This window comes from Onychostoma macrolepis, chromosome 20 (assembly GCF_012432095.1).
Source record: "Onychostoma macrolepis isolate SWU-2019 chromosome 20, ASM1243209v1, whole genome shotgun sequence".
NCBI classification, from domain to species: domain Eukaryota; kingdom Metazoa; phylum Chordata; class Actinopteri; order Cypriniformes; family Cyprinidae; genus Onychostoma; species Onychostoma macrolepis.
In genome coordinates this window covers 12,871,626-12,892,920 of record NC_081174.1, presented here as the reverse complement: position 1 = coordinate 12,892,920, position 21,295 = coordinate 12,871,626, and the positions used below count along the sequence as shown (strand labels likewise).

General features: G+C 35.6%; 2 protein-coding genes across 9 annotated transcripts in view; both read left to right on the top strand.

Moving 5' to 3' along the window:
• Positions 1–1,263: 1,263 nt before the first annotated feature.
• si:ch211-278j3.3 (E3 ubiquitin-protein ligase RNF19B) lies at positions 1,264–18,995 on the top strand. 5 transcript variants are annotated; one of them, XM_058756940.1, is made up of 11 exons: positions 1,264–1,368; positions 4,835–5,227; positions 6,865–7,324; positions 9,341–9,543; positions 9,628–9,775; positions 12,707–12,869; positions 13,329–13,443; positions 14,989–15,120; positions 16,152–16,416; positions 16,783–16,802; positions 17,281–17,387. In XM_058756940.1, exons 3-10 carry the CDS (start codon positions 6,984–6,986, stop codon positions 16,790–16,792), a joined length of 1,377 nt encoding a protein of 458 aa, XP_058612923.1. In that variant the 5' UTR covers positions 1,264–1,368; positions 4,835–5,227; positions 6,865–6,983; the 3' UTR covers positions 16,793–16,802; positions 17,281–17,387. The 5 variants fall into 5 exon arrangements, with proteins under 5 accessions (XP_058612923.1, XP_058612921.1, XP_058612920.1 ...); XM_058756938.1 differs by lacking the exon at positions 16,783–16,802 and having other exon boundaries at positions 16,173–16,416; positions 17,281–18,995; XM_058756937.1 differs by lacking the exon at positions 16,783–16,802 and having other exon boundaries at positions 17,284–18,994.
• Positions 18,996–20,900: 1,905 nt separating this feature from the next.
• Positions 20,901–21,295, top strand: part of si:dkey-71h2.2 (low density lipoprotein receptor adapter protein 1) — a 33,671-nt gene continuing 33,276 nt past the window's right edge. For all 4 annotated transcript variants that reach the window (XM_058756787.1, XM_058756788.1, XM_058756785.1 and 1 more), the window contains exon 1: positions 20,901–21,200. In XM_058756787.1, the coding sequence (XP_058612770.1) occupies positions 21,116–21,200 (85 nt within the window). In that variant the 5' untranslated portion in view covers positions 20,901–21,115. The remainder of the gene's footprint in view (positions 21,201–21,295) is intronic.

Genomic DNA, 21,295 nt, shown 5'->3' with positions numbered 1-21,295 from the left:
TAACTATGAATAATTCTTATCTATTATATTATTATGACAACATTATTTTATTAGCCTATATTATATAATATAATATAATATTATATAATATTATATTATATAACAACCATCAATACTATAATATTTTCTTTCTATACTATTCTTGCTGTATAGCAAAAGTCTGTTGTACCACAGTCCAATGTAATCTGTAATATATATATATACACACACACACACACACACACACACACATATATTGTTTGTTTGTTTGTTTTATTTATAGAGCACAATTAAAACAACACTGGGTTGACCAATGTGCTGTACAATAGCAACCAATATATATATATCTTATATATTACATACATCTTTAAGTCTCTTAAGAACACGTGTACTTACTATGTGTATATATATAATATACTATGTGTATATTATAGAAATATGTATGTATAATGTATATTGTGTACAACTGTATATTGTTTATTGTATACTGTGCAAATGTGTATATTGTGTAAAGTGTGTATATTGTTGTATATTCTTGTCTATGTATATTGTAAAAATTATTATTATTTTTTTTTTTTTATATCTTGTTGCTTGTACTGCCATGGCACAGAGTCTGCACCTAAGAATTTCACCATTGGTACACTTGTGTACATGATGTGTGACAATAAAGAGATTTGATTTGATTTGATATATATATATATATATTAGTAGCCTATATTAAAAATATATGTATTGGTATTATGTCAAAGTTATGTAGTACCATTATATGAAATAGTGTGCTATTACTACTATTACTCAAGTCTCAGGGTGACAATTATATTTATGTGCATATTTACTACACAGAGATAACAACTGTACTATTCTATATTTAGAATATATTCTTTAAATATATAATATACAGTATATCATACTTATACGATACCAGGCTATATGTATATACAAATATTCGAGTAAACGAGTAGGATGGTAAGAAAAGAAAGATGTAGGCTATATATATATATATATATATATATATATATATATATATATAAATGAATAATAAAAATAAAATAAAATTTTTAAACGAAATGTGTTTCGTGTAAGTAATTCTACGTTATGCCATCGACTGAGATCACTGCAGCAGGCAGCTCTCTCTCCCGCAGGCCATTTCAAGCTCTCAGGCAGCAGGCGCCGCCGGTGTGCAGCGGAGGGAACCTCGAGGTTCAAGGGGATCTCCTCGCCAACGTCATGCGGCGAATCTCGGACCACGGAGTCCAGAAAAACGCTTAAAGACACGCAAATAGGCGACGTTTTACAGCAGTGGGAGGAGCCGCGAGAGCTTGCGCGTCCTCAGCCGCTCAGTGGGAGGAGCCAAGCCGTGGTGCTGAGCTGATAACGCACTGAGCGGAGGTAAGAGACTGATTTCATTAAATTATTGTGCGTTATCTTTTAGTCAGAGGATGTTTTTCACTTCCTGCGTTTGTCTATTATAAGCTGCATTTAAGCATAAAAGTATATTATTTGGCAGGGGTGAACGGTAATACGTAATAACCTTGCCACTCCCTGCAGTGCTGTGATGCCCTGGTCAGACCTTTTGATTAATTATTACAAATTCTGTTCTTGGACAACGCATTTTAGTGATTAAAATTTAAAGCGGCGCTAAACAGACATATTTTAGCATAATCGAGAGGTCGTCTGAAGTGCCTGTGATTCTGTAGGCTACGTAAATACATGTAAAATAAAGGTCCGTAATCGTACTGTATCATTAAAGTAACGCTTGGTGTAAATGTCTGATCACTGATACGCTCGTGGCCCAAATGTGGAGGTGTGTCCTCATATAACGTCCTAAAGGGTATTGCCACGATGCTTTCCTGATGAGAGTTATTAGTCAGGGTATTAATGGGATCCCCTCCCTCTTCAAAAGAGCCTGATATAATTGTAAACAGAGATATTATAGCATTGCATCGGCCTTTGATATTGTTGGTTTGCCAAGTTGTTGCCCAACTTTGCTTAATGTGGTTAAAAAACAAAACTGTTGAGTCCAGGAATAGTCCAGGGAACGGAGAGAAAGAAAACACACCGAAGCCAATCCAAAGATCTCAGCCACAGGATTTTGCTCTATGGCCAGAGAAGCTATAAAACAGCACATTTGAGCTTTGTCTCATCACTGAGGCCCACTGGTATGCTGCAATATACATGATAAAAGTATTTCTTTTCCATGCAAGAGACTGTCGGTGAGTATTATATTAGATAATAAATGATATGCAATTAGATGAGCCATGTTGCCTGGCTCATCACTTTAAAGCAGAATGTCCAAATGCATTCTGTAATAGTTTTAATGTATCATGTAATGCATTAAAATCGAGCTTTGTACTTCCACAGCCTCCATTATAGCTGTATAACCCTTTCTTCACGCTTAACGCTTGGTCCAGTGCATTTTTAAAACCCTGCTTGTCAGCGTGTAGAATGACCTTGATATTATATATGTCTTTCCTTTTTATTGGTTTCTGTTCTGTTGAGTAATGGGGCAGTCAAAGACAAGACACAGACCTCACTTTAATTACGTAATGCTGCCAGAGGGGGCTGATGCTGCTTATCTGAGATCAAAATATTGATCTTTAGAGGATCTCGATTTTTTTGGCCCAGGGATTTCTCTAGAAACAATTTTCTCGACATTGTTTTTAGCAAGGTTAAGTGTAAGTAATGTAGTTGTTTTACTATTAAGACCCATTACCACAAGAATAATAAGTCATTGATTTTCTCTTATGACCATTTTATTTCTTATGACCATAACATTTAGGCCTGGTTTCACAGACAGGGCTTATAGGACATAGTTCAGTTAGGACATTTAAGTAATTTTTATAAACATGCTTAGAAAAAAAAAAAACATTACTGGCGTGCATCATTGGACAAAACAAAGGCACTGATATATTTTAAGATCAGTCAGTGCAAGTTTATTGAGAACGGCTCAGACTTACATTTTAGTCTAGGACTAGACTTAAGCCTTGTCTGTGAAACCGGGGGTTAAAGTATTGCTTTTTTCTAAGTAGCTTAATAGGCAATATCACAGAGTTTAATCTGCAGTTTATTCAGATTTAATGCAAGACCTCATCAGAATGTTTTTCCTTTGCAAATCTGTCTTTGTAAAGCCTGATCGAGATCGATCCTCATGATTATGTGCTTTCCATTGAATCATTTAGTGGTTTGTATGCTTAGATAGCAAAAGAGCTGAACAACTTGTCAAATGCATTATGTACAATTGTACTATTTATATCTCATATTTTGATTTATTTTTTATTTGTATATTTTCAGTTTTCACTTTAGTTTAAATGTTAGTAATTTTGTTTTGTGCTTTTGTCATTTTTAGTAGTTTGTTTTAATTATTTTATTTAGCTTTCTTCTTTCAGTTTAAGTTCATTTTAATATTTTAGTAATATGTTTATCATCTAATATTTATATATTATTTCAGCTTTCAGTTTTCAGCTTTTAATAGTTTTAGTGTTAGTTAACAATAATAGCACTGGTCAAATGAGATCAGATTTTGAAGCTATGTCTGTTGAATTTTTAAACGCTTGAACATGATGTTCCTCTGTAATGATGTTAGCTGATGTGGTGTCTGCCAGGCATCACTGTCCATCTTCACGTCTGGTTCTCCACAAGAGTGTTTCTTTTGGAAGAGAGTAGCATTAAGAATTGAAAGTAAAACCTCCATCCCCCACACTGGAGCCTCTGAATCCTTCCATAGGGAAAAGAAGTCAGTCTGGACTATATATTGTCTGTCGGACATCTCCTTCTCCATTACATGTGGACTGTTGATATGAGTGTAATAATGTGTGGTCCAGTTGGGAGATTAATTTCACACGATCATGTATCGAGATAAAACAGAGCTTAGACTTCTCCATTCCACGAGCTACGTTACCCCATAGCGCACAATAACTCCCTCTCAGTCAAAGTATGCAGTATGCAGGTGTCTTTGTGTGTGGGTGGAATACAAGCCAGGAAATAATCAAGGTCTTTGGAAACATCTGTTTGTAGCTTATTAATCAGTCACACCTGACTTGGAAGTGTGAGACAAGATGGAAATAGTTTATAAGCCTGATGCTTTTATACATTTTTTGCAGGGTCAATGATATGATACTAATTTTTGTCCAGATCTGTTAATTAATTCATAAAAATTCAATTCATAGATACGTTGACTTGAATACACTTTTTCTATGATAAACATGTTTTTAATTTAGGATGTAGTTCAGTTTGTAAAATGTCAAATGGTGTTATTCCTCAAAAATGTATAATATTTCTGAATTAATAATTGATGATATTTTAAAAATATTTTTTATTTATTAATAACATGACTTCTCGTGTATGCACACTATATATATATATATATATATATATATATATATATAAACAAACTAATATTTGTATTCATGTGACAGAACACTACAAATTTTTGAACTGTTGAACTTTCACATCAAAGAATGCTGAAAAACAAAAATATATTACAGTTTCCACAAAAATATTAAGCAGCACAACTGTTTTCAACATTGATAAATGTATCATAATAAGAAATGTTTCTTGAACAGCAAATTAGCATATTAGAATAATTTCCCGAAGGATTACTGGAGTAACAATGCTGAAAATTTTGAAAACAGAAAATAGTTATTTTAATATAATTTTTATATTTATATTACATTGTATTACTGTTTTTACTTTTTGATCAAATAAATGCAGCCTTGGTGAGCATAAGAAATGTAATTCTAAAATATTTAAAGAATCTTACTGACCCCAAAGTTTTAAATGGATGTGCACTGGGAGATGTTTTCTGCAACAATCTTACTTTCACATCTCATAATTCTGTTTATGTTTTTCTTTTCAGGGATGAACATTTGTGGTGCTTTTGGATAACTGAAGGAACAGAAAACATTTCATCTGAGAAGAAAACAAGGATGACCTTGATCAGGGAACTCTGTTGTGGACAGTTTTCGTACTTTCTCACAATGGTCTCTTTGCCAATGTTCAGTGTCAGACCATAAGCAACAAACAGAGACACACAAACAAAAGGGGCCCGATCCGCTCATGCTGTTTTGGCTGGACTGTCCAGCTCTGTACAATGAAGAGACCCAAGCAGCAGTCACAGTCCCTCAGTTTTCTCAGCTTCTTCAGCCGAAAGCCCAAATCTGACCCCAGGATTGAGAAGCCCACCGGGACTTTGAACAAGGAGGAAGTGGCCATAACTCTCACGCCCAATGAACATGAGCATGTGGAACAAGTAAGACGACATCTACATTTATTCTGTAACCCGTACATATGTTTCAGTTTAATTTCTGTATTCTGTAAGCAGTTGCTGTAATGCTTCATTTCACCTGGTAAACACATTATTATCTCACTTCCTTTCAAAAATATCATGGCTAATCAGTCATGCCCCCTCAGATTGTTGAACTAAGTGGATTTTGAATGCAACTTGCAAGAAAGAAAGAAAATATCACATGTCTAAAATTTGGTCAGACCAATCAATTCACATATTCATTCACTTTGAACTGTCATCATCTGTCATGGCTTTTTCCTCATGGAACTCAAAAGGAAATATTTATCAAAATGTGCAAGCTGCTCTTTTCCATACAATGAAAATAAATCTTTTTATTTTTGGGCCGCCATATGGACCACTTCCAGAGGGGCACCAAAGTGTTCAAAATGGCTGGAAAAAATATATCCATGACGTTCATATCCCTTCCCCCAAACCATTTTATCTAATTTATTTTACAGGGAGTGTCTTATTTGTCCTTTTGCCAAGAAACAGAGTGTGTAGACTGTTATTTTATTATTTGATAAAACACTCAATTTTCATAAAGCTACACTGTGAAAAAATGATGGTAGCAGCATTTTAGGTTTTATGGATTTAATTTAATTTACAGTAAAAACCTATGTTTTATTAACTGATATAATGTTAATATACCTACAGTGCATCCGGAAAGTATTCACAGAGCTTCACTTTTTCCACATTTTGTTATGTTATTCCAAAATGGATTCAATTCATTATTTTCCTCCAAGTTCTACAGTCAGTACCCCATAATGACAACGTGAAAGAAGGTTGTTTGAAATCTTTGCAAATGTATTAAGAATAAAAAACGGGGGAAAAAACTAAATCACATGTGCATAAGTATTCACAGCCTTTGCTCAATACTTTGTTGAAGCTCCTTTTCCAATTACGCCCTCAAATCTTTTTGTGTATGATGCGACAAGCTTTGATCATGATCATTTGGCAATTATTTGCCATTCTTCTCCTCATCTCTTCACCTCTCAAGCTCTGTCAGGATGGATGGGGGCAGAAGCACATTTTCACGTTTTATTATTTATGAAATATTTGATTGGGTTCAAGCCCAGGCTGAGGCTGGGCCACTCAAGGACATTCACAGAGTTGTCTATAACCCACTCTTGCTGTGTGCTTAGGGTCATTGTACCGTTGGAAGGTGAACCTTCTGTCCAGTCTGTTGTTCTGAATGCTCTGGACTAGGTTTTCATTAGGGCTATCTTAAAATAATAAACGTAATTTTAACAACATGAAATATATCTTAAAACACTACTGTACATAAAAAATAAGAAAAAAAACTTCAAATGTGAAGTCTCACACAGGCAATTCCATCAATTTAGAGTTTTTTAATTATACAATGGCTTTATCGCTTTCAAAAACTACAGTACACGAAATGCCTCATTAGGTTTATTACAGTTTTTCCTCGTGTATGGTAAAGGAACTTGCCGTTAACCAATTAACAGGTTTTTATCGTAGCATGTTTACAGTCTTTTACCAATAAAATTACAATCATTTTTACAGTGTGGCTTATCTTCATTAGACTGAGAAAAAGTCATAACTTTCATTACTGCCCTCAGTCATTTTGTCTTTCCTCTCAGGACCGGGCTCACAGTGATGTTGGATTAGAGGCGGTAGGGATGGAGGAGATCCTGGGAAAGGGGAAGGAGGTGGAGTGGGAGATGACGAGGGAGGTGCAGAGTGTGGGAGCAGTGGCTCAATGGGTGTACTGTCCTTGTCCTCCTCCAGTCAGGAGCAGCTGCTGGAGCACCTGGTCGAGTGCCCGCTCTGCCTCCTGAGTCAACCACGTGGCCACTTCCCTCGCTTGTCCTCCTGCCAGCATCGTGCCTGCACCGACTGTTTGCGCCAATACCTACGCATCGAGATCTCAGAGAGCCGCGTGGGTATCGCCTGTCCGCAGTGCCCTGAAGCTCTGGCTCTTCCCGATGTCCGTGCCATCCTGGATGACGGTCCACTGCTGGAGCGCTTCGAAGAGTTTCAGCTGCGCCGCTTTCTGGCTGCTGATCCAGACACGCGCTGGTGCCCGGCGCCAGATTGCAGGTTAGAACATAAATATGACTGAATGTACATGATGATGAAGCACAGCCACCATTGTGCCATTGGTGCCATTATAGAGGGATATTTTTGCACCATTTGATTTTCCCCCACACTCAACATATTAAATTACTGTGCAAAAACATCTTAATTTCATGCATAAAGTTCTGGCATTTCCACACAAAATTTCATTTTTTTTAAATCTGTAGTTTAAATTTAAAGTGGTAGAAAAGTGCAAAGAATTTATCATGGCAGATCGTAACTATAATTTGAAATATAAATTTGAATTTTAACTTTAGATTATAGAATTAATATTCTGGCCGATACTGTCAGATAATTGTTTTTACATTATGACCAATATTACAATTTTAATTTTATAATTTTAATTTTAAAATCATAATTCTAAATAATTCTAAAATTCTATACTATTTCATTTAAATAATAAAAATATATAAAAATATAATTTAAAAATATTTTAATATTTGTTTTAAATGCTACTAGTGAATTTAAGCATCATAGGATTTTAATGTATGGCATGAAAATGGATATTCATTTTGATATTTACTAAAGATTACATTTAACAATGTCTTTAATTTTTTTGTGAGTTGAAAGGTTAACTTGATGTGAGGGTCAGACAATGACAAAAAAATAGAGATGAGCAATTGAATTTATAATAACGGTTGATACATAAAAACCTGATTATCAATAACTCATATGGTAACGATGCTGTATATTTTTGCTAGGTACAGTAGGCTAGATTGCTTTATAAAGCAAACTTGCTGACATAGAGGCACCACATAATATTACTCAGTGGAATTGCTTGCAAGAAACAATTGCTAGTTTTTGTTTTATTTTGAATGGTAAAAAAAAAAAAAAATTGTCTCAAAAAAGTTGTGGTTATGCTCTTTTTCTGGAAGGTTGCTGGTAGTTTATCAGATTATGGTTTCTCCACTGGTTTAGCCATGGTGGTCTGTCAGCTCTAATCTTGACAAAAACGGTCTACTAGGTCATCCCCAGCCAAAACAGCAGTTAGTCCTGCTGATTAGCCATCTAAACTAGTGTCAACCAGCTAAAAACCACGTGAAGCTGGTTTTTGCTAGAATATTTGTGTCACGCACGCTGCAGCGTGAAGCATGCACTCCTCTGTGGTGCATTATGTATAGTCCTCTAGGCTCGCCTTAGGTTTCGTAATGGTAACCAGATCAGGTTAGTGATGGGAACCCATGGCTGTTTGCCATTTCTTGTCAACAAGATGGTATTAGGTATCACCTGCAGTCTCTCCACATGGACCCAAGAGCATCCTCTCTCTTTACTACTGTGACTGTGCTGCAAAATAATAACAATGATAGCGGTAACCACCACCATATGTGCTAGACGGTGGCATATGCTCACATATAAAATGATGTGTTTAACATATTGATTAATAGGGGTGTAACAAAGTGTCGTGTCACAATACAAAAATGCAACAATATGTATTGTGGATAGTGACAATATGGTAAACCCGGGAAGTTCTGAAAGTTCTGAGCTTTCATGTTTATTAATTGCTATCAAATTGATTGATCATGAATAATTGCATGCAAAATAAAACTTTGTGTTTACATAATATATGTGTGTGTACTGTGTATATTTATATATATATATATTTAAGAAATATATTTAATATATATTTATATATATAACATAAATCATATATGTGACCCTGGGCCACAAAACCAGTCATAAGGGTCCATTTCCAAGCTCAAGAAAATTGCCTTTAAAATTGTCCAAATGAAGTTCTTAGCAATGCATATTACTAATCAAAAATTAAGTTTTGATATATTTATGGTAGAAAATTTACAAAATATCTTCATGGAACATTCTTTACTTAATATCCTAATGATTTCTGGCATAAAAGAAAAATCGATCATTATGACCCATTCCAAAAATGCTACTTACAACTGTTTTGTGGTCCAGGGTCACATATAAATGTAAATGTAAATATTAATTAATTATTCTCCTCGTTTTATTTCTATCATTCATTAGCTATGCAGTGATAGCTTACGGCTGTGCCGAGTGCCCCAAGCTGAGCTGTGGTCGGGAAGGCTGTGAAACCGAGTTTTGCTACCACTGCCGCCAGCTGTGGCACCCAGACCAGACTTGTGACCAAGCCAGGCGTCAGCGTGCTCGCCACACTTCAGGAGCCAATGATGTTTCCACGCTCTACGTCTTCAACGAGGAGCCTGGTGGTATGGCACAAACATTGAGGGACTAAACTAATATCTGTTTGGTGTCAACCGGCTAAGATGTTTGTTCTGCTTTTAACCTTGAAGATGCAGAGGAGATCAAGCCCTGTCCACGTTGTGGTGCCTACATCATGAAGACTAATGATGGCAGCTGCAACAGAATGAATTGTACAGTGTGTGCTTGTCAGTTCTGTTGGCTGTGCATGCAGGAGATCACTGATGTGCACTACCTCAGGTACACACACACACACACACACACACACACACAATACACACTGTCATCAAGTTACTGTAAGAGTAGCCAGATCTTTGGCTAATGGCTAAGGTCTGGTCTGCATTGTATTTTGTGTAAAAATGCTTTCTTAGACAGGACGAGACATGTAAAGTGGCCAACCACAGGTCAGTTTGGTTTTTACACATTTCAAGGGTGGGTTTATTTGAAATACACTACCGTTCAAAAGTTTGTGGTTAGTAAGAATAAATAAGAAGCATCCATTAAATTGATCAAGAAGACACTGTAAATGCATTTATAATGTTATTTCTATTTCAAATAAATGCTGTTCTTTTCAACTTTGTATTTATCAAAGAATCCTGAAAATAAAAGTATCATGGTTTCCATAAAAATATAAAGCAACACAACTGTTTTCAACATTAATAATAATCAAAAATGTTTCTTGAGCAGCAAATCAGCATATCAGAAAGATTTCTGAAGGATTATGTGACACTAAAGTAATAGTTCAATAATGGTGTGGAAAACACTGAAAAATAAATGTTCTAATATATAAAATTGTGTTTTAATTCACACATTTATAACGTTTCTGTCCCTCAAAAATGAGTACATATTTCATAGACAAAAATCTGAAAATAACGGACTATGCAGTTTTGATTGTGAATATCTAGTTTACTTGCTGACTCAAACTGTTTCAGAGATTTGATCCCTCTAACAGTGAAAATGCACACTGTATCAAATCTGTACTTTCTAAATACTTTATGTCCAGGCAGACTGATAAAAATAAACTGTGCTACCTTTGGAAGTCATATTAATCAGAATTGTATAGTGAGTTTTTTACTGAAAGTGCCTGCAGATTTGTATGCAAAATTTGGTCTGTGGCTGTGCGTAAATGAAACTCCTATTGCTTTTAAATCTGCCTGCATTTATTAATTGATTAAGTTACTGTAGGCAATTGTGCAATCTCTAATTAACATTTACAGAATATTTATCCAGTGTGCAGAGCTTTTACTGCCAAATATAGGACATTTGCCTGCAAGCACATAGCTCACATTCATCACCAGCAGTCACCAGAGTCTGTGATCTGTTATTAAGCTACTCTCGGACACATTCAGTCCAAGCTAAACAGGGGTAATTCTGCAGCACAAGAATGTCAGATATGTTTTTCTGGCCCTACAATACTGAGTTTGTGCCAAATTGCTTGTGTTGCCGACTTCATGAACGTTACAGATTATCAGATTTGCTTAATTACTCTTAATAAACACAAGTCTTGCAGAAGCTGAGCCGTTTCAGAGGTCTGATCTTTAAAATAGTGACTTTGCTACCCGTTTCAGTGGGCTATCGCTGCACTAAAGCTGATTTCTGATAGATTTTTCCGTTCTTGGATGCCGGCCAGCACCGACTTTCGTCAATTAATCAGTACAAATCTGTGTTCATATTTCCCTTTCCATGCAACCCAACCCCCACGATTTGCCAGAAGCAGGGTTCTTAATTTAATGAACACCCCATTCTGCTGGGCTCCAGTCGGGCGGAGAAAGATTTTTATGAAATGACAGAATACATAAATAATTCTGTCATCCTTTACTCACCCTTATGTCATTCCAAACCCTGTGTGCCTTTTTTTCTTCTGTGGAAGACAAAAGAAGATATTTTGAAAAATGTCTGATAGTTTTGTTTTTCAGTGGGTCAGTGTTGTTTTGAAACCTTTGAATTTCACGTTTTCAAAATATATTCTTTCCTGCCCATGAGGCTATCGGTCCTGACATACAGTGTCGTAGTGCTACGGGCGTCCCGAGTTTGAATCCCGGCTTGAGGACCTTTCCCGATCCCGCCCCCCCTCTCTCTCCCTCTTCGCTTCCTGTCAGATATAAACTGTCCTATCGTAATAAAGGCAAAAATGCCAAAAAAGAAAAAATATATTCTTTATGTTCCACAGAAGAAATAAAGTCACACAAGTTTGGAATGACATGAGGGTGCTTAAATGTTTTAATTTTTGGGTGAACTATCCCTTTAAGACAAGACAACACATGTCAGACAAAAAGGCGACATTTGAAGCATTTACTGAGAGTGTATTTACTAAAGTTAAATAAAAAAAATATTGTGTCGCCTATTACAAAATTTTTGCAATAATTAGCATTTATATCAGCTGTATCTGTAAACATTGATGCACTAAACCTTTTTCGCAAATAAAACCTTGGATTGAAATTTGGTTATTGTTATAAGATGATAATCGTCATTCATAACTAATAAAGTGTTGTGTTCAAATATTTAATTCAGATGGGCTTTTAAAGGGATAGTTCACCCAAAATGAAAATTATGTCATTAATTACTCACCCTCGTGTCGTTCCAAATTCGTAAGACCTTCGTTCATCTTCGGAACACAAATAATGATATTTTGGATGAAATCGAGAGTTTTCTGACCCTGCATAGACAGCAACGCAACTACCACACTCAAGGCCCAGAAAGGTAGTAAGGACATTGATAAAATAGTCCATGTGACATCAGTGGTTGTAATGTAATTTTATGAAGCTACGAGAATAGCTTTTGTGCGCAAAGTTTTGTCCTTACTACCTTTCATAAAAAATATCTTAATTTGTGTTGAACGAAGGACTTACAGGTTTGGAACGACATGAGGGTGAGTAATTAATGACAGAATTTTCATTTTTGGGTGAACTATCCCTATAAGCTAGTAGCCTGTAATACTTTACCACACAGAACAGAACAGGAAGTGACATTGACCGTAGAGAGTTGATATTCACCCAGGCAGTGCATGAGGCTAATCGAGGATGAGATCATAAAATATTGATTCAGTGAGACAGTGTGCGTGTGTCTGGCTTTTATTGGCTAATATTCCTTGTCTTATCTTTGACCTCATGTCATGTACATGTCACAGCTATGTGAGTGTATGAAAAATACTTGCCTTTATCTTTCTCACAGTCCCTCAGGCTGCACTTTCTGGGGAAAGAAGCCATGGTCGCAGACCCGCAAGGTTTTGTGGCAGGTCGGCATGCTGCTCGGGGCTCCGGTGGTGATCTCACTTATAGCAGGCATTGCGATACCAGTCATCATTGTAGGCATCCCGATTTATATGGGCCGCAAGGTAAAGACCTAAAGTTTGCTGCATTATCATGTCCTCTCTGTGATGAAATGGATCCAGTGACCGTTTAATAGCTCTGAGATGATAATAAGACAAAGTCATGCCCTTGGCTGTATGCTCATTATAAGAAAAGTGCTGCCGAATGCATATATGTAAATTTATGTAAATCCACCAGACCTGTCTCCTTCAAACAGCCGGTATGTGTGACATAGAAAATGTATGCAAAGAAAGTAGAGAGAGTTTCACTGTGACATTACTTTATGAATGCCATTATGCTCTTCAGGACCCTTAAAACAAACATCAGAAGTATGTTTTACACAATGTTTATTATAAATTATTTATCCATGAACATCATTATTTAAAATTTGTGCTTCCTCATGATCTTCAAAAAAAAAAGAAAAGTGAAAAAACATTTGTAATTTACATTTTATGCTTGTATGCTTGTATCTGTTTGCTTGCCAGGTTCATGGTCGCTGTAAGAAAAACAATATCTCAGGAAGTAAACATTATCTGACAGTGGCCAGTGGGGTCATGATGTCTGTTTTTGTGTCTCCAGTCATAGCAGCCATTACTGTGGGTAAGAAAATCATCCATCCATCTTGCTGGTTGCATATAACATGATGAACATGTAAATCACTGTGGTTAGTACTTATTACTTCTATACATACTTCTATACATAGGTTTAACACAATACACAAAGCTTTTTTTTTTTTTTTTTAAATATTCACTACTGTTTTTAAAAGTCTTTGTCTTTTCTATATATTATTGAATATGAATGTAAGGAATAGGGATTTTAAGAAGTCAAGGAGCACTTTAGTGGTCATATTGTTGTGTTATGTCAACTTAAAGAAGCTGAATTAAGCATATTGACTGTTCTGGCATGAGTTCAGACAAATGAAGCTAATTTGCCTCTCAGTTGAGATATTGAATAAGAAAGGTAGAATTTAAAACAAACATGCTTATAGGGATAGTTCACCTAAAAATAATTTACTCACCATCACGTCATTTCAAACCTGTATGACTTTTTTTCTGTGAAGCCTAAAAGGTCATCTGAAGCCGAAACAGGCTGAAATAGAGACATTATTCACTTGAAATTTTAGAAAAAGTTCTCTTGAGCCAGATGTTTTCATCATGATTCAGGTGAATAACAACATATCCTTAAGTTAGTTAATCAAGCAAAGCAAATAAACAAATCATACGACTTTGAAAGACCACATTTATGATATTTTATTCTTATTTCATATTGCATTTGCATCTGTTATAAAGCTTAAACATTCTTGAAGCTTAAAAGTCTCCAATAATTGTAATTGCATGGAAAATAGCAACTGGCCCGTTATTAAAGATTTCTTATGTTCCACTAAAGCAGTAAAATCATACGGCTTTAGAACGGCTTGAGGGTAAGCAACCAATATTTTGTGAGGGGTGAACTAATCCTTTAACATCCATATTGCACGCATTTAAGCTTACATATGTGCATGCAGCTGTTTCATTCATGCTCGCACATACACGCGGCAACTGCCCCGGTCGTCTCTGACTCATCTATCTTCTGCTTTGGCATTCCTGTGAGAGCTGGAGCGGGGAGGGAAGATTACAGCAGCCGGCTGCAACTAAAATGTCAGAGCGATCTCCATGGCATAGCGTGAAGTCCTGAGCGCAGCACATTCACTACTCTGTGCTCTCCTTGCAAACCCAAAGCCTGTGTTCCCTCTCATTCACCCCTCTGAATAGCCCTGTCTGTTCTGCAGCTCTGACCTCTCCTCAGGAGAGCCACAGAGGGGCCTTGTCCCCTTCAATGTCCCCATCAACAATGCCACTCTGTTCTTATCCAGAACCAGGAGGATCATGGCCTTTTGTCTCTCTTATTGTGTGTTGTCCTTGTCTTTGCTGCTAGCATTATGCCTCTGTGTATTTATGTTGCTATTATGTGCATTCTTGCCTTTTTTCCTTCTTCGACATAAAATCTGAAAATAAGTTCACTTTTTAGCTAAATATGTCTGTGATTTGAGTATTTCATTGTGTATTCTTGTATACTTACACAATTTTTTTCTGTAATTAATAATAATGAAAATCTTTCAATACCTTCATAATTAATTCTAATTTAGTAAATCTTTTGTGTTTGAAGGGGTGGGAGTGCCTCTTATGTTGACGTACGTCTACGGGGTCGTGCCCATGTCGTTGTGTCGTAATGGCTGGTGCAGGCCACAAACTGAACCTCCTGAAGTGCGGAACATACAGCTGGAAGATCTGGCCAACTGTAAGTCCAACTTCCTGAAATTTGGCTATATGAATATACATTTACAGTTAACTTAAATGTTGTGTCACTGCTAATTTAACTACCTGTAGTTTTTCAGTAGCCTGACAGTAGTTCAGTTGCATTAGAAATAGCGCTTTGTTTTTAACTCCAGTATCGAAGTTAGAAGGTATTTATCTAGCAATGCAGTTTAACCACGCTGAACAGCTTCTTTGTAGTTAGCTACTTTTTGTTAGCTTTTAGTGTAGCTTGTATAATTTCTGTAGTTTAATTACCTTAAACAGATTTACTGTAGTTAGCTACTTTTACCAGGAGTGTTTAGCTAAGTTTAGCTAACTACTTTTAAGAGCATCTTTGTTGTAGTTTAACCACCTTAAATGGATTTACTGTAGTTAACTACTTTTTACTAGGAGTTTTTAAGTTGAGCGAACTACTTCTAAGAGTATCTTTGTTGTAGCCACCTTAAACAGATTTGCTGTAGTTAGCTGCTTATTAGTTGGAGTTTTTAATGTAGCTAACTAATTTTAGGAGTATCTGTGCTGTTGTTTAATCACACTGAACAGCTTCTTTGTAGTTAGCTATTTTTGCTAGCGTTTAGTGTAGCTAACTGTTTGTAATGTAATAGTATTTTTTCTGTAGTTTAACCACCTTAAACAGATTTACTGTAGTTTTTAAGTTTAGCTAACTACTTTTAAGAGTATTTTTGCTGTAGTTTAACTGTAGTTTAAACCAATTCTCTGTAGTCAGCTACATGTTAGTAATATGTGTAGCTTTCTAGTTTAAAAGAATAGCTTTAGATTATAAATATGTTTTTAGATTGGGAAGCTACAGTTTCAACGCTGCTTACCCAACACTATACTGTACATTACTCATGACACTGTTTGCTAGAAAATGATCCTACTTTATTATAAATTGCTAATCACTATGCATGAGTTTGTATTTCAAACATTGTAACTGTAGTGCAGAAAGATTAGTTTTGTAATATTAAGCTCGCAGTTTGGCCTGATCTGATGACATTTAAACTTCTCTTGAAGATCTTCTATTTTCTCATGTAGTCAGTGATCACTGGACCGGCCAGACCAACCCAGCTCTATCCAACGGAAGTGTACAGGAAGTGAGTGTGAATGTGGAGGAAGTGATGCCGCCTCCCAGCACAAGTGTAGTCCAGTCTGGAGCAAAGGGCTCAGTTGAACCACCTAATGATGGACATGTTGACAACACTGAGCAGGTTGTTCAGTCAGACGATTTGGATGTAGTTGAGGAGTGTGTCTTCAGCAGCACACAAACATTTGCTTTGAGGTCAGCAAATTTCATGATTTTTAAATATTGAAGCAGTTCTGTTAAAATATATACACTACTATTCAAAAGTTTGGGGTAAGATTTTTAATGTTTTTGAAATAAGTCTCTTACGTTTGTCAAGGCAGCATGTATTTCAATAAAAATAAAACAGTAAAATTGTAAAACATTATTTAAATGTAAAATACCTGTTTTATGTTTTAATATATTCTAAAATGTAATTTATTCCTATGATGCAACGCTGAATTTTCAGCATCATTACTCCACTCTTCAGTGTCACATGATCCACATGATTAAGAAATGTTTCTTATTATTTTCAATGTTGAACACAGTTGTGCTGCTTCATGTTTTATTTTATTTACTTTTCAGGATTCTTTGATGAATAGAAGGTAACATGAATCTTTAGTAACATTATAAATGCCTACTGTCATTTTGGATCAATTTAATGCATAAAAGTTTTCATTTCTTTAAAAAAAAAAAATACTGACCCCAAACTTTTGAACGACAGTGTATTTTTTTTCTGTGAAATAATAATAAGAAATTATGCTAAACTACATAAGGTTTTCTTTTTACAAATATTTAGTTCTTTTATTCGGGATTTCTCATTTCATAATGATATCAAAATGGCCCTGACATTTATATCTCCTCAGAAATATATCAAAATGTTTTGTTTTTTTAATACAGTATAGCTCATTGTGTAAATATGTGTGTTCAAGTTATTGCATGTGAGAATTGCATTTTTAATGTTTTAATTTTTAAATGATCAGATAGCGTTTTAAAAAATGAGCATAAATAACACTATCAATAATATAATCGATTTCTTTTTCCTAAAAATTTTTCCAAAGTGTTTGTTGTTGTTGTTTGCAGCAGGGAAGGGACTAATATTGAGGTCCGTGTGGAGATCGAGGCCCAGCCACGGGACGGCAGGAAGCCGAGTCTTAGCAGTATTCTGTCCAGTAAGAGCCTGTCGTCGGAATCTGTCAGCCAGCCCTGTGAACCTTTGTGTGCCTCTCAACAGACAGGGAGCACTGACCCCATGCCAGTTCCTGAGATAGACAGCGTCTGAGCAAATCCTGGAAAACCACTGCTTCCACAGCCCACCTACACTCCCACCGGGTGCTTCCAGCCTCTGCCTGCAAACGCAGAGAGCCAGCGACGTGGAAACCAACACACAGAGAGCGTGAAAGAAAAAAGAGAGGGAGCGATGAAGATGAGAGGCCAGGGCAGCTGCCAAAATGCCACAGAGGGGATTAAAGACGATCATATAAACTCAAATGACCAAGCGCATGTTTGTCAACGAGTTTGAGGAGTGCTAATCAATTTTATACTGTGTTCTATAGGAAACATTGCCTATTTGGATGCTGGTCTGTTTAATTTATTCAATTAGCTTTTCTTTTAGCTATACCCTTTGATCTAATGACCATATGGTTCATATCCCCTGACTTATCCATAGGGAAAAACAGGAAAAAGTATTAAACTACGGATTAATAGCATGGTTAATTCTGTCACAGTTGCTAGCCTGACATGTCATGTGACTAGCTCCTTGGTGAAATGCAGTAAGTCTTGTACTGCAGGCTAATGCTAACTTGGGTAATGGGCTTTTCCCTCATGGTATTCATTAATTTCAATTATGCAATTTTTTTTTTTTTTTACATAACTGTTGCATTTTCATGAAGGAGCAGCAAAATCTGTGGGATTTTGGTCTAGAATTAGCCTTCAGCGTCATGCTGTTTTTAATATGTCCTGGTTATGATAATCCTAGGTCAAAACTGATGATTTTAGGGAACGTAAACATCATGAGTGATGCTCAGAAAACTGATGATCTTGTTTCTCTCTGTTCACTTTTAGATCTTTATTTCTGCAGTAAAGGCTTTTGTTTTTGCTGCTGTTATTGAGTACGTAATGAATCAAGAGTTTAAAAGCCCATTAACTAAAGAGAGCACCTTATCTCAAACATCTACACTGACAGTTTCAGCTTACTAAGTAATTCCTTTTATTGGTATCCCAGAGCCAACAGTTGTATAATATCTAGATTGCTGGTATTTTTGACATTTAGTATCAATGCAGGAACTCAGAATGCTAGATCAGGCCTCTAAACTTTTACCCCCTGTCCTATTCAAAAATGAGCAGCGGACAGCCCTGTTTAAAGTGTAAAAGACCTCCAGGAGTTTCCAAAGTTGAGCCTTCATAGCTGCACTGCAGATTGGAAACAATGAATGGAACAGTATGTCAATAAAAAGATTTGTATTGAATGGTGACTGGGAGAATTGCTATGTTTTATTCTCGTTTGTTTTATTATTTATTGGTGGGATGTTATTTTATGTAGTTTGTTTTTAAACCTTTTTGTCAGCATTTATAAGACACAGACAGAGGGCGCTAGAGCTCTAAAAACACACTCTATCAATGATTCTTTACCTGCTGAATCTAGAGTCCAATAGGAAATCCAAGCAGTTCAGAGTTATGTTTAACTCAAAAAGGCTGTTATTTGAAATAATTCAGGATTTTCACAGAATACCTTAACTAACTAAACCAGACCATAAATATGATTTAGGGGCATAATATGAAGATAGGCCTATTGCTGTTGTAAAACCACTGTAAATTCAAGTAGTTTTTTTTATCATGAAATCATTTGTAGTTTATAAAATAAAAGTTTTTTTTCTTTTTTTTATGTTGCCACGCGTGTACCCTCACAGTAAATTTACAATGAGCATCAAATAATAATACCTCTATTATTATAATATATATGATATTATAATTAATCTTATGTCACCACCCATCATTCATTCTTTTTTATATATACTGTGTATTAATTTTTGTATATTTCATTGACAGTATTTTCAGTTAGTTATTTTTGTATATTTTATATTAGTGCTCAAGGCCATGACACTACAAGGAGTTTATTAGAAAATTAATTTAATACTGATATATATATATTTTTTTTGCAAATATTCAGTTTTCAATAGTCAAATGTTAGAAATCATAGTATTCAAAATCTATTCAAACCTAACAAAACATAAGATAAAACAATTGAAAAAAGAATGGTCAATCAGTCAACATTGGTCATTGATTGTACAGAACTATAACGTAAACATAAAATATAAGAAAGCAGAAAAAAATTACTCCTTGAAAACAATTGTTCATGTACTGGAACTATGATAATGGTATTGTGAGTTTTCTTCATGTAATGGATGGGAATGGAAAGGATGATGGTTGTTATATGCATAACATTGGGGCACAACTTCAGGTATATATATATATATATATATATATATATATATATATACAGTTGAACACCCATGGCTTCCTGTTTCACAGTATTATAAACATGAGGAACACAAAGGCCAAATTCCCTTAATCATTGATCACAAGGAGTAAAACCAAAGAATATATTTCTGATGTGCAGCAAAAGATAGTTGAACTTCACAAATTTAGAAAGTGTCTGTAAAAAAAGAGCTAATGCATTAAAAATACCCATTTCCACCATCAGGGCAATAATTAAGATGTTCCAATCAACTAAAGATATTACAAATTTGTCTGGAAGATGACATGTGTCTATATCGTCCTAATGCACAGTGAGGAAGAGAGTTTGAGTGGCCAAAGGCTCTCCAAGGATCACAGCTGGAGAATTGTTTATCAGAGATTAGTTGAATCTTGGGGTCAGAAAGCCAGAGGAGGGGGATTCTCCTCGCTCGTCCAAAAACACACTCCAGCATATTCAGTTGTCAGACATGACTGGAACTTCAAATATAAACTGTTTATAAACAAACATATATATATATATATATATATATATATACAGTTGTGCTCAAAATTATTCATACCCATGTTAAATATGATTAAAGGCGGCTGTGAAAATAAATCTGTATCATTAATCCTTTTGATCTTTTATTTAAAACATTTACAAAAATCTAACCTTTCATTGGAGAATAAGAATTTTAAAAGGGAGATAAATCTCATTACAAAATTAATGTTTTTCTCTAATACACAATGGCCACAATTAATCATACCCTTTTATTCAATACTTTTGTATATATATATATATATATATATATATATATATATATATATATATATTCAGTTGTGAAAAGTTGTTTACTGCACATAGCCTAATCATGGTAACAGGGTTGACTATTTCAAATCATCCAGTACAAACCTTACAATACATAAAATAAAGTAGCCTAATAGAAAAGAGAAAAACAATTACTTTTTAAAAGAAAGTTCACATCTTAAAAGTATGATGCTGTTATGCTGTTTATGGGAAATTTTAATGAGAGGAAATTGGTAACAGGGTTGACACACAACATGGGGACACAAGTTCAAATATGTTTTTGATTCAAATAAATAGATAACATAACTACATAATGCGTAAAGCGATAATAACATATAGCCTATTAAAAGTTACATTGTTTTCTTTGGTCACAAAATAACCATATGATTCGCTCCAAGTTTCGCATGACTGTTCTTCTCATTTTATCAGTCATGAAACGTAAGCGGTTGTGTGTGAAGGGAGCATCTCGTGGATCTCCGTCAGTCGGGCAGTGAAGGGTTAATGTTACTGTACAGATACAGGACTGTGAGCCGGTGTCTATAGGCTGCTCGTGTCCACTGGCTCCATTACTCGCTGCATGCTACTCTACTTTCCCCATTCTCACAGTGAGCACCAAAGAAGAGCTCTGCACCTGCTCTGCAGACACCTTCCAGCATGGATGCGTTAAAATCGGCCGGGAGAGCAATAATCAAAAGTCCTGGAGTTCCGCGGCACACATGGGGAACGTCAAAGCATGAAAGTGAGTACCTTCGTTTTTCTCTGTTTACATTTGCTGAATACAACTGCATCAGTGCTACTGTTTATGCGATGCTGTGATAACACTGCCTCCCTGAA

Bases quoted from the DNA above. Each gene is read 5' to 3' on its own strand.
- si:ch211-278j3.3 (XM_058756935.1), top strand. From the start codon at position 6,984: ATGGGTGTACTGTCCTTGTCCTCCTCCAGTCAGGAGCAGCTGCTGGAG. The intron at 9,544-9,627 runs GTATGGCACAAA...TTAACCTTGAAG, and splicing joins CTTCAACGAGGAGCCTGGTG to ATGCAGAGGAGATCAAGCCC. The intron at 16,417-17,280 runs GTCAGCAAATTT...TGTTGTTTGCAG, and splicing joins ACACAAACATTTGCTTTGAG to CAGGGAAGGGACTAATATTG.